General features: G+C 47.8%; 1 protein-coding gene across 1 annotated transcript; it reads right to left on the bottom strand.

The window, feature by feature from the left end:
• Positions 1–9,902: 9,902 nt before the first annotated feature.
• On the bottom strand, positions 9,903–12,404 carry LOC101761171 (protein TIFY 10b). Its single transcript, XM_004958243.2, has 5 exons — positions 12,007–12,404; positions 11,646–11,781; positions 10,716–10,993; positions 10,539–10,596; positions 9,903–10,436 (listed from the first exon to the last, which is right to left on the bottom strand). Exons 1-5 carry the CDS (start codon positions 12,125–12,127, stop codon positions 10,316–10,318), a joined length of 714 nt encoding a protein of 237 aa, XP_004958300.1. The 5' UTR covers positions 12,128–12,404; the 3' UTR covers positions 9,903–10,315.
• Between the last annotated feature and the right edge of the window lie 1,658 nt (positions 12,405–14,062).

Raw genomic sequence — 14,062 nt, 5'->3', positions numbered from 1 at the left:
TTAATAGATTTGGTATCGCCGTTTAGCCCTCCAGTGCCATATATTTTATAAATAGTCTATGTTTAATATTTCTAATTAGTATCTAAATATTCGATGTGACAAGTGCTAAAGTTTAGGATGAAAACCAAACACCTCCTTAACCTTCGGAGCGAAAAATGGTTACGTTTAGACCTAAGACAAAAATCTGTTCCGATTGAGACAAAACTTTACAGCGAGATCTCTCACCACTGGTAACGGAACGTTACCAAAGCCCAAAAGCATGCTGAACTTTCACCCTCGATCTCCTCGCCAACACTCGGAGCAAAGGCATGTTCGCTTCAGCTTATTCAACCGGCTTATCAGCCACCAACAGTATTTTTCTCTCATAACAAATCAGCTGTTTCAGCTTTTCAGCCGACTTATAAGCTGAAGCGAACAGGCCCAAAGACACCCGACCATGAAACTGAAAACGGGCACCGCCAGCCTCCTAGCAGCCTCGCTTTTGAACCATAATATTGCTCATCGCCAACACACACTGCTGACATGCAATTTGCAAAAAATTAGACAAAGTTTGTTTGGCCTGAGACAAAATCCGTTCCATCTTTGCCAAAACTTTACAGCAAAAAAAAAAACTGAGACCGGCGCGTAAAACAAAACTGCCACGGCTCACTGAAGTTAGGGAAAAGAAGAGGGTTCCAAATAACGTATATGCGTTACACGTTCAAGCACATCATGATGCCTGAGGCTCTCGTATCATCTGAAAGTTGGCCGCGCTGAGGGAAAAGGCAGCTGCGCTAGACAAAACTGATGCTGGAAACCTTTTGCATGGCTTGCTGCAAGGCCCTTCACCCGGTTGGTAGCTTACGTTCTCACAGTTTGTTGCGGGGATCAGGTCCCTTTTCCCGGTTCCGCCAAAGATGAGTCACTGGCTCGGCGAAATCCACCTTGCCCTTTCCTGTTTTCAAGCTCAGGTACTTGGTAAGTGTACACCACTTAACCTACACATGTTAAAAAACAGGCCCTACGCGGTGGTACTGTGTGGGTATTATTTTGTAAATGTCGATAAATATAAGGGTCGGAATGAATATAAGGAAAGCGTAAAGTGAAGGGGTGTGACGCGGTGTTTACGCGGAGCGGCGTCTATAAAACGGAAGCATCGGTTCATGAAACCTCAGTCATCTGCATAGTCAAATTAGGTTAGCCACCGGAAGGCGCCTTCTCTACAGAGTAGTCCTCTAGCGCAAAATTGGTATACACATTTCAACAACAAGGTTCATATGGTGATGAAAGGAGCGGGTGTTCGGCGTCACGACTAGAGTACTCCGATCCATAAGAGGTATATAATTTCAAATTCCATTTGTGTTTACTCAAGAAGAATTGTAGATCCAGTCATCTCAATACAAACAAGAATGCTTTGAATCGAACTTGGATGTGAAAGATTATAGCATGATACATTGTTTTATCCTAATTTTTGTTGGATCTACAAGCGCCAACATGGTCTTCCATGTTGTGTTTCATGATTCATCCATGAAAGAACCTATATATATTCTCTTCATGTTTTTGTAGCAGGTACGCCAAGATGTCAGCAAAACAGATTTCTCTGGGACGAAAAAAGCAAAAAAGGTATAAGATAATCACGGGTGTGTGCGTATGGTGGTGTGTACATGCCTGCGTCATCCCTGTAATCGAAAAAAAGCAGAGAGGAATGGAGAACAAACTGCCCCTGCCAGCCCCTCGAGCCCTACATAAACCCCCTCCCTCCCTGCACGCTCGACGCACCAGCTCACTCCTCACTCTCGACCACGCCGCGCACAAGATAATGACTCGAGGGACGGGAATGCTGGGAGGCAGGGCGTCGACGATCCGCAACCTGCTAGCCCTGGCGGATCCCGGCTGGTCGTCGCCGCCATCCCCATCCGGCAGCGCCACCCGCGTCCCCGACGGCAGCCTCTTCGCCGCCAGCTACGACGTGCCGCCGCGGCGCCCGTGGCGGCCCGCCGCCCCCACGGTGAGGAAGCTCCCGGGGCTTCCCTCCTGCAACCCCGAGACCAGCGTCGGCCTCTTGGCCGCCGTCGCCGAGCCCGCCTCCCCACGCCTCCGCGTCGCCGGACAAGTCCGCGCCGGCGCGTCCGGCATCATGGCAGCGGTGATCGCGGACCTCAACGGTGACGGCACGAGCGACACCGAGGTCTTGATCGCCTGCAAGCGCTGCCACCGCCGTTTGAACGACAGGGCCGTCTACCTTTACATGTAAGCCTCGAGACGCCATTGTTTAGCTTGCTCTCCTCGTGCACGACGTTTTCAGTTTTCACTGCACCCATATGCTAGCTGCTGACTACTCTTTTTTTGGCTGGCAAGGACAAGGGATTCTGCATGCCGGAGTGCAGGTACGAGTACTTCCAACAAGAACTCTACGAGAAGAGGCGGAGGCTCACCGCCGAGACACGGGAGAGCAGGAGGGCCTCGAGGAATGGCAACGCGGACCTGCATACGGAGGCGGCAGATCGGAGCTCCAGGTCCATCTTCTTCGTCGCCGACGACTCCGTGGCATTCCCTTGAAACACAGCTGCATCGTTTTCGTCGTATATATGCAGTAAAAGCAGCAGTCTCGTGTTTCAATGTTGTAAAAAGAGAGTACCATCGATCTATGGTATATGTTTCCTTGTGTGGTGTTGTACATGTGTCTGCGTGAGAGAGTTCTAGCTAGGACAACGATGGAGATTGCTTTTGGAGGAGAACATGTGCCCAACCTTGAAATTACAGAGATGATGTTGCAGTTTTCCTTCTAAACTTTCCAACAGAAATGCCATATAAGTACATTATACATATGCCTATTTTACGATGAGTGCTGAACTGTCTTGTGAATTTTGCATTCTTCTTGTTTCTTTTCCCGCTTATTATTGTCGTTAATTCACAGTGATTGCGTGCATTGATCTCATCGGAGAGAATGTTACAACGCGCCAGAGAGGATGCATTTGGAACAAAGCTTCACATTGGAATAAAGCATCCAGCCTCCACCTAAAGAAATATGTCTTCATATCATATTGCCATGCAATTTTGCTCATGTATATATGGATCCCGGATGTAACAGTTCTTATCCGTTCAAGAAATGCATTTTCAGATCTAACCCTGCATCAAAACAAAAGAGCATTTTTTATGGTGTCACTTGTCGACAACTCAAGAGACAAATCAACGCACAGCCACAATTCATCTGAGGCCTGCCGGCCCAAAACCGCCAGCAAACTAACCTGACCTAGCGAACAATTCAGGTACTGCAGGCCCATGTCAGCCTGCAGCGAACAATTCAGGTATCACTGGATCTCCCAGCAGCACAAGTACTAAATGATCTAGACGGCAGGTAATTCGATGGCCACTTCACAAGATCGTGGAATTTCTTTGATTATGATGTATATTTTGATTCCATAGAAAGGCCATGCATATTTTTGTTACATACTAGGAGTTCATTTCTTTGATTAGATGCGGTCCAACTAAATTACTGACCAAATGATGACCGACCCATTTACTATATGTTCATGTGCCCTAGTACTGTAACTCACCACTGCCCACCTTGGCCATGGACCATACTGTAAAACTAAGCTTCACCACATCAAGAGCCGTAGTAGTACGAACCAAAACGGCTGATTACGCAAAGATTCGATAAAAATTTACGTTGTTATATGTTACTTGTAGGGTAGTTCAACACACTTCATCAACAACAAAAAAAAAGAAAAGAAAAGAAAGCAGACAAACTTGTATAGTTCGGCAGCCCAGCCAAGGATCCAGGCCCACCGTCAGTCACTCAGCCCCTGGAAGTGTTGTGGGCTTATGGCCCGAGAAAATCAGAATCAGCCACCACGCGCAGATCGGCCGGAGTTCAAGCCAACATGTTACTTCCGGTTTTTGAGATTCGTGCGGGTACTCCTCCGTCCTTGGATGCTGATCCTTCTCTCTCAACCCTAGCCCGTGCACCGATGCTCCCCTGCCTGCTGTCGCTGTGCTTGAGCCCGACTCGAATAATAAACTGAATTAATTTTACACAAGAAAATGATGGGCGCCCGACTCGAGCCAGTCCAAACTGGGCCCGATTTTGTTTATCCCGGTGGAGTTAATGGACGGGCTTGGACGAAGATTTTGGACCCGAAAGAAACCAAATCTTGTCTCAATTTAATTTTTATTTACACCATTGCACCTCTTACAATGAAATCTCCAAAATAAGACTCCACTTGTGTATATTTGTTGAACAAACGCTTGCTCTCAGATATATTATTTGTAACAAATATGCATGCATGTTCATGGGGGAAAATGTACCGTAGAGGGAGCCGATTTTTAGATGCGCATAATGATGCTTAACTTGAACCGAAGAAAAATGAAAAAGGCCGGGTCAAAACGAGCCACGGTCGCTCTTTCACGGACTGAAGACGAAAGAAAACACGTCGAGAGGGGAGGAGTGGACGGGAGGCGGTCGAAGCGCCATTTCTCATCGCGTGGTCGGATCTCATCAGAACATTTTCGGCGAACAAGCTTCAAGCTCCGGCGAAGCGCACCGCCGCGCACGCGGGAGCGGTGGGAGAGGGGAGCGCGGTGCAGGGCGAGGCCGCAGCGCTCGCGATGCACGTCCCACGTGTCGTCCCCGGTAGCGTTAGGTTCGCACGGTTGGTTCGTTGGTTGGACCACGGCGATGGCATGGACGGATCCGTGCTGTGTAGTACACACCTTCCGTCTACAGGTGCACGGTGAAAGCTATAGCTCGTGCCGTCGTGCGCAAGTGTAAAAACGTAAAACCTTTTTTTTTTCTTTCCCCCGGTATTTCGGACGAAGCAATTCGGAGCTTATGTACTCCGGCGGGCATCTTCCGGCGGTTGACACGTAGTGGAGAGAGAAGAGGAGGATCAAGTTAGTGCGGTAGTTAATGTTTGTTGTTTTGATGCTAATGAGCAGAGGACCATGGAACATTGTTCTCACGACCAAGGTGCCGGCGGGACCAAAGGAACAATTATATCTTTTTTTTTATAAAATCAGCTTTTAACTAAACCTGCAAACAAAAGATGAATATTGAAGATTTTCTACATATTCTTGCACGCATCTTTCAAACAAAAGGAATTCAAAATATTCCTCCGCAAAACATTTTTTTCATTTTCAACATACATTTATCACGCAAGTGTTGCTGGAAACATGTACCTTCTTTTTTTTTAACAGCTGTTGCAACGAGAATTTCATAATAAATTGTCAAGAACTTGAAAAATCATGGAAATATTTATTGCGCTTGTACAGGACATTAGCAAGCTGACACTCACAACAAAAAAATTACATAAAAAATAAGATCCTTCAAAAAATCGAAAGCCAAATTTTAGATCTTATATTCTTCTCGATCAATGTCCAGGCACATAACTTTAAATCTCGCAAGAAACATCAAGCAATGCGATGCTCGTCAGCGTGTTACTTGCCGGATCTACTCCTCCACCCTTCTTCGGCGATGCCGAGCCGTGCAACGCCATGGGAGGGTAGAGGGTAGCACCTGTGGTGGGGGATTCGAGCGCCAACGGCGTTGCCCTCCATGGATCTTGTCAGACGAGGCTCTGAGCACGTGGTTCTTGCTGATGCTTGCCTTCTCATCCTCGTTGATGCTGGCCGCAGCCTCCTCCTCAACCTTGACCTCGAGCGCATTAATGCCGGAATTCTCATGGATCCTGAATTAGGCGAGCTTCACCATGGCGGTCGTGGAGCAAGGCGGCTGTGGCGTACAAGAGGAGAGTGTTGGGGATCGCCAAAATCTAAACACCCTTGAGCGCTGTAGGTGGGATAAAAACCCTTTAACCTCGCAAGTCTCGAACCAAGAAGCAAAACTTAGTTAACCTCGCACATTCCATGGTGACACCTCTAGTAGTAAAACTCGTACCCTCGCATCACCTCTGCTAGTGGAAGGGCTCAAGGCTGGTGGCTGACGACAATAATGGCTAGACTCCAACTGAGCTAACCTTCGAGTGTTCAAAGTCGGTTCCGGACACCGAATTTTTACCTTTTTACTCTTTACTCGGGAACATTACTCGGAGGAGAACTGCGCGAGGCTATGAGTTCTCAACGAAACTTAACGAAGTAGGCGCCTCAAGGCTGGACGTCCATCTCGGATCGTGGATGGAGCCTTGAGGCTAGAGGGTCAACTTGACGCGAAGACGAAGTCTCGAGGTTGGAAAGTGGGAGGCGTGAGAAACATGACCACGTTGAAGAGTTCAATTTGTACACGTTTCTTCCAATGACCTTTATGTACGGCATATCCTAGGAATGTAGTGGTTGAGAAAGAATATTTTTGAATGTAAAGTGGCTTAAAAGGGGAGCCCTACCTGTTTGTACAGGGAGATCAACTTTTTCCAATTCCAAGTGTTATTCTCTAAATTTGTTTGGTGTCGAGTTACTTTTGAGACCAACAGAGAGGATGAATCAAGAAGCCATCTGAAAACTGTGAGAAAGAGTGTGGATCTCACCTTTGCGTTGCCGAATCTCGCCGCCGTGTGGATTCCGACGAGATCTGCGTCCCCACCTCAGATCCACCCTCCTCTTGCATCGGATCCGGCCGCGGCCTCCTCGGTCATACCGACGGACAGAGACACCATGAGACGGGAAAAACTACAGAGAAGACAGAGAGGAGGAGATAGAACCGGTAGCCGCGGGGGTGACCGGGTGGGATAATGGGATGGGAAAAAGGCAAACACCGGCCATTAAGGTAGCGCTAATCTCCTTTCCAATTCCCGTTCTCTCGCCTTAATGCGCTGGCTGATTTGATTGCAATTTGTCCGCTAGATATCCATCCAAGGGCAGCCGAAGACCACCTCCCCGGTTGGCAACCTCCGGAAGGGATTTTCTAGGTATTTCCCATGCTTGAACACGTACACCTACTGGTAATGTATCTTTTACTGGATTCCATCCCCGGAACGAAACACAGCGACGCCGCGCCGTGCAGGCTTCGAAGTTTCGAGCCGCACGGCAAAGGGCATGAGCAGTGAGTAGCGACTGGCTCATCTCGCGTGGTAGTCCACGCGCGCCATGTGCCGCCGCGCCCGTTCCTGTCCGCACACACAGCACAGCGCACCTGCCGTGCCCACACGGCGACACTGTACGGCGCCTGCAGTGTCTACTGTACCCGCATTACGCGCCAAAGCAATCCCACGTTGCAGCACCGCTCCCTCCAACACACACACACACACACACACACAGATATATATATATATATATATATATATATATATATATATATATATATATATATATATATATATATATAAACAAACTACGCGACGGGATGTGCGTCTCGTCCAGTGGTGGGCTGCTGGTACAGGTCTAGCCGTCTAGGATTCATTGAAGCTGTGTCTCAGAAGGTCGTCAGGATAATGAACCATGGATATCGTATCATATATTCATATACGGTGCAGGCGGTTGACGGCGTTGCCCACAGGTACAGGAGCTCATTGCGCCTTGTTTATAAAAAAACAATCGGCATGCGGTGAAATAAACCTGAAGGATGAAGAAAACTAGAAGAGGGGGCCAGGGCCATGGCCAGGAAAACGAGAGATTTTTTTTAAAAAAAACATTAGGAGGAGCACTGTCTTGCATTTAAGAGAGAAAGCAGTTCATAGTTCATAGTATAAAAGATTGACAATTACATAGAAATAATTGAAACACATTGACTCTAGCATACTGGGGCTGCTAGATTGTCTACCGAAGCAGCTGTTCCTCACCCGAAAGCGGTGTCCCGCAGGCTTTCTGTCTTGTTAGAATGTCTGTCTTGATGAGCTTCAAAACCTGATCCGGTCACCTTGTAACATTGTCAAACGTCCACCGATTCCTTTCCTTCCGCATGTTCCAGGTGGCGTACGTTACCCATAGCCGCGACCGATCGCCTTTGTTTAAGGAAATCGAGAGATTCCTGCGTGCGTGATGCCCATGCGCGCATGTTGGGCCTTGTTTAGTTGTCAAAATTGGAAGTGTCAAAATTACTGTGCGGTACTATAGCACACTGTAGCGTTTCGTTTGTATTTGTGAATTATTGTCCAAATATTGACTAATTAGGCTCAAAAGATTCGTCTCGCAAAGTACAACAAAACTGTGCAATTAATTTTTAATTTTATCTACATTTCGTACTCCATGCATGTACCGCAAGTTTAATGTGATGAGGAATCTTCTTTTTGCATAGTGTCAAAGTTGGGAGTTGGAGGTGAAGTAAACAAGGGCTTGGTTTGCCCAGCTTGCATTCTTGCCTCTGGTGATCTGGTCTCAGCTAAAACACTCGAGATTTCTTTATCCATGTCCGACGACCACATGTCCATTGACCACGAGACACAAACTTCCCTTTTTTAAAAGAAAAAAAAACCCGGCGCGCCTCCCTCGGCCTCAAAACTCAAAAGCTCCATTCCCTGTCCCTGTTGCCGTGTCGCCCCTGCGCCGACGCACGGCTGCTTGTTCCCATTCCCAACGGCGTTTTTCAGGACCACCGTTACGGCTATACGGATCGATCTCCGGAAGATTTTGTATGGAATGAAACAGCAGTGAGCTAGCTACTGAGCTCGCTCGCCTCCAGCTCGGCGAGAACTTTTGTTGCGAGGCGTGTTTGGTAGCAAGCGCCAAGCGGTAGCTGCTCGATCGGTAGGCTTTCAGCAGGGACAGGGACCAGCAGAGCCAATAGATCGGATCGGATGGCTCACTCACAGTGCCGTGGTCCATGCAGTGAGGGCAACGGGCATCGGGCAGGCCCTTCCCGTGCCCTCTCGCGCCGTGAAATTGACCTCCTGGGCTGTTGTTAGCTTGTGATTGGGCGCGAGATGAGATCCGCCGCGCTCGGTCGGTACTGTACTGGCAAAGAACGTTCCTATCCTGAAAACCAGGGCATGCTTCCTGGACCAGCGGACGGTACACGGCTTTCATTTTCAGTTTCATTTTTTTGGTTTGTTCAAACTAAAAGAGAAGAAGATTTTCCATGTGAACAACTCGCACATGGCTAGCTCTTCCTTTTAGGTTGATCACACGCATCACGCAAAGAAACTGAGTAACACACAAGCCAAGCTCCAAACAAAAATTGCCGACAGGGTTGGTTTCTACGGCAGCAGCCTGAATCCCTGAACTATGCAAATGGTTAGTTCAGTCAAGGAACCAATGATCAAAGCCGCAGAAACTTCCACAAGAAACCATCAAAAGGTTGAGGAAAAGAGTTTGAAAAAAAAGAACAGCAACTAGCGAGGCCTCTGAAGTCTTATGTTAATACTATACTAGGAGCAAGTTGAAGGCTGCAACTGGGCTCGCGTGTCCCCGTCCGCCCCCCGCCCCCGGGGGGCTTTTTCGTCCCCACGCAGTTTCCAAACAGCTTCCTGTTGTTTTCTTCCGTGGAGCATTTGCTTTAGCTATCAGGAAGAGGAGAATCCCTCCGGTGCTCCCTATTTCTCACATGTGCTCCAGCCTTTTGATTAAAGAATCCGGCAGCAGCGACAAGTCCTGCCCGTGCTGCATCTTCCTCCTACTCAGCTCAGCAGACCCTATCTTCAACCGGACAACGCCATTGAACCAACCGGCTCTGACTCATGTGCAGCACTGTATCTATCCATCTGCATGATCGTTGGGTCAAGAGGAAGGTAAAATTGCTCCACAGTTTCATATGGGATTTACTACTAGTGTTTTTAGAGCATCAAATGTACCACTGATTGCGTAGTATTATGATATCATGTTTCATTATTTTATTATTATTATTATTATTATTATTTTTGCAGCAAGCCCTATAATTGGAGAAGCATATGTAATAGTTCAACAGAAACATAAAAAAACACCATGAATTACTTATATGTAGTTTTACATCACTAGATTGCTCCAGTTACCGGAAACTACCACAGATTTGCAACAGCAGTTGTAACAAGAATCCAAACAAGCTTGACAATCAAGCCATGTGATCAGAAAACAACAATATTAATCTTATGATACTCTGGATCCATTACAATCACTTGTTCTTCATACATCAAGGCTAGAGCCAAACAATCCAGGTTTCAGAAAAATACATAAAGGTCTATTTGCACTATCATTTTACTTAGCATGGCCAATTCAGAGTCGCCGTGTGTTAACAACCCAAAACTTCTCTCGGACTCTCGGTAATGGTCATGACTGGCTACTTTTTCTTTACATCCAGAAGACCAACAGAACTATGTGACAAGAGGGCGTAGAACAATGACCTAAAGAAAAAGCTAAAACAACACCATAACGAGAGAATATTTATGATTTCAGTACTCTAATGGCAAGCATATTCGGAACGTTATGCGAAGGTTTGGTGAGGTTGCCATGCCATCTTATTGGTCTGAGTTTTGCGCTAGCTCAGGTTGGACTTCGCGGCATTCGGCCCTAGTCCAAGCCATGGCTGGCTCTCAGGCTCCTTCTTGACTGGTGCTGCATCGGCAGGAGAAGTTTGGTATGGTGTCTTTGCGTTGAGGCTGAAGAACAATAAGAAAGATAAAAATTAGATTCAAATACAAGGCTGGTAAAAGAGATTGAACATATTATAAGAGGACAATCACAGCAAATTAGCTGCTTACCGATCCTTTCTCTTCTCAAGGAAGCGGTGAAGTGACGCCTTCCTAGCAATAGGCATGTCTACAAAAGAGAAGCAACGGTTTTGGTGAATAATCAACATGACAAAGTTCGGCAATCTGTATTTTGAAGCTTCAATGAGAATGAACCAACAGTAACAACAGGAAGAAAGGGTCAAGTACCAGAAGCATTTGTTCGAGCAGGCTTCTGGGCATCAGCAGCCTGAGCAACAGGCAAGCTGCTCACAGGAGCAGGCATGACCTTGTGGACCTTCGCGTTGTCGGTGACAGTTGCAGGTGCAGAGGGCTGAGGCAAACCAACGTTTTGAACCACTGGGCTGCCCTTGCTGGCCAGCTGCATCAGGTCCTTTGCCTTGTCGGCGGGGAAGTCGTTGAACACCAGCACCTTCCCTCCGTAGAAAATGGTGAGTTGCTGAGATTTGTCTTTCTTTTCTGGTTCCCTGAGAATAATTACACAGAGGAACACTAAGAATATGCATGTACTACATCGCTACTTCAGTTTTGCATCCATGGCCTAATATGTCTTCACTACCAAGTACACACCCCTTTTTTCCTGGTTAAAACACCTCATCTTTAACCCATGGATGGCTAAACTCCAGCTCAGATTAAACCTTTCTAAGTTTTTTCTATCAACAACGAACTCATGGTTCATTAGCTACAATTTAAATGAGCATGGTTGATTGCTTCGCCTGAAAAGGAAAATATCTTCCTGCTTCATCTTGCACAACATAGTGTTTCAACAAAAGTGTGCTAGATCTTCTTCCGACTACAAAGACACAGCTTTGACCAGACAATAGCAAACAAAATCAAACTACAAGGACGCTTAGCACCACATTACCCGACTCTTACAGAAACGAGATTGAGCATAGCGCTCAATGATAGACTTCAGACCACCTTGTTGCACGTGCATCACTGCTAAACACACAAAACTTAAACTCTGATTACTAGGCTTCTACAGTCAATACTAGGCTTTTTAGTCCATGAGACCACAAGTCCATCAGGTTCGTGTTATGCTACCGGTACCTAAGAATTGTTGCACACACCTAAAACGAAATGAAAAACCATGGTGCGATCCAGAAGTACTGTACGTACCTAGCAGCATCCTGCACGCCGAACCCGGCGCTCTGCGGGAACAGCTCCATGGTCTCCTTCTTCCTCTCCGCCTCCTCGGCCTCCGCTGTAGGCAGCAAGCTCATCGTCGCCGGCGCCCTCTGCGGCTCGGCCTCACCTGAAACCAAACCAAATCCAACCCGGATCAGAGAGTAGGAAATTTCAAGGATAGAGCGTCAAGCTTAGCCCCGAGAACTGAAGCTCCGCTCAGATCTCGCACCAAACCCCCCAAAACAGAAACTTTCCGCAGGAATCGAGACTCAGACCCCAATTTCCCCCTAATCTTCCCTCAAAAGCAACCAGCTGTAACAGCTAAACCCTGAACCGGCGGTGCGGCGCTAACCTTTCATCCCGAGGCCGAGCTCGGCGGCCGCGGGGCCGTTCTGGCGGACGAAGCGGCTGAGGAGGCTGCACGCCATGGCGAAGCTTGTCGCCTTCTCCCCGGGCCTCGCGGACGCCGCCATCGCCGGCCTCTCTCCTCCTTCCTCCACCTCCCTCAAGCAAAATCTCCCCGCCGCAGCCTCCAACTCCGCGCCCAGCTCGTGCTTATTCTCCTCGGCGGTGGTTCACCTCTCCCTCTCCCTCTCTCTTCCCCTCGGTCTCGTGCGCGAGATGCAAGCGCGAGCTCGTGTGAGCACGCCGCGGCCGCACGCGCTTATAAAGAAGCCCCTCCGTTTTCCGGCCGTAATCAATCCAAATCCCCCGCGATTAAAAACCACGGGAATTGAATTATCATTTCGCTGGCGGGGGGAGGGGGAGTAATTATTTAATGGCGGAGGGAGGGAGGAGGGGGCGCCATTAAATGGCTGGAAAAGAATTCGCACGTGGTTCGTGTGGGGGAGGAGAGGAGGCGGTGGGTTTTCGTTTCTGTTTGGTTTCGGGAGGGAGGAAAAAAAGCTTTTCCTTTTGGGACGTTGCGTCCACCGAGCGCTCGCCTCGGAGTGGACGTCGTGGTGGTGGGGCCCGCGCTGCCCATGTGCGCGATTTTTGTGCGGCCTCGTGATCGGGCTGGTGGGCCGGGGGGGAGTGGACGGACGGACGGATTGGACTGTTCGGTAACACGAGTTGGCGCTGGGTCAGGGCTGGGTCAGGGTTTGTTTGGTTTGACTGGACCCTGTTGCTTTTGATAAGACGTGGGGTTAGGCTTGGTTTGGCTATAGCTAGTAGGGCAGCAGGCAGCGTATAGCGTAGGACCAACCATTGCCAATTAGCCACGTGGTTTATCTAATGGACATTTTCTTTTTTACAATTTATATATGTTTAGACAAATTGTCATGTTATGTGTTAACGATTTCAAAGTAAATAGAGTTAGCACGAGAGTAATATGTTTCATGCAGAAAACCTACAATTTATATATGTTTAGACAAATTGTCATGTTATGTGTTAACGATTTTAGTGTATGATGGAAGGTTGGACAATATCCAAAGCATAGGAAGCTTGCCAGCACCATATTCATTTTCTTCCTTTGTTGTCTTATACCTTACTCATATACCCTACTCAGATAAGGAGGTGCCTCTTCTCCTCGGGTTACCAGCTCTAGCTTCGGTTTCTTGAGGAGCTCTACCAAACGGACAAATAGAAAAGAGCTTCACATGTGAAGCATCCCCGGAGCCGCACCGCGGTTTGTACTAGGCAGCCGGAGTCAGAAATTGGAGTCAAAAATACTGGCTCCGTTTGGCTCCTACCCATCTCTCTGCATGCACTATTACTGAATCGCCCCTGACGTTCATAGAAATTACACCAAAAAAGCCACCGCAACCCGACCCCACTACCTCACCTGACCTTACCTGGTGCACTGTCGTTCTTCTCAAGCTGCAAACAAGAGGCGACACAAGGATTTCGGGAATCCTCAACGCAACCGAAGGGAGGAGGATGCCGGCAGCATCGCACGGCGTGGAGATGGAGCGCAGTCCATCCTCAGCGCGAGCACCTGACCCAGCGCTCGGCCTCGCCTGACAGCATCGGATCCCTCGCGTAGCTGGGGGAGCAACGACGGCCAGGTAGCAGCCAGCAGCACGCATGGCGAGGAACGGAGGATGCGATGCGCTGCGGGACAGGTCAAAGCGGCGCCGCGGAGCTAGGCGAGTGCACCACCATGAAGATAAGAAAGAGTTAAAATGAACGGATAAGGAAGAATAAAGTAGAGAGAAGTAAGATGAAAAAAAGGGAAAGGTAGAAAAAAAAGGAAAAAGGAATGGAGAAAAATATAAAAATTAAAAGAGAAATTATTGGTTAAATTCCTAATTATTTTGTTAATCCTTCTCATTTCATAAAATTTGTCTATACAACGAAATCAAATAGTTAGGGGTAATTTAGACATTTGACATCTCCTATACATTCATAAAAACACAGAAGGAGTCGTTTTACCAACATTTTCAAAATAGCTTCAGCTCCATTAG

This window comes from Setaria italica, chromosome II (assembly GCF_000263155.2).
Source record: "Setaria italica strain Yugu1 chromosome II, Setaria_italica_v2.0, whole genome shotgun sequence".
Taxonomy (NCBI): Eukaryota; Viridiplantae; Streptophyta; class Magnoliopsida; order Poales; family Poaceae; genus Setaria; species Setaria italica.
This window is presented reverse-complemented; position numbering and strand designations above follow the sequence as displayed.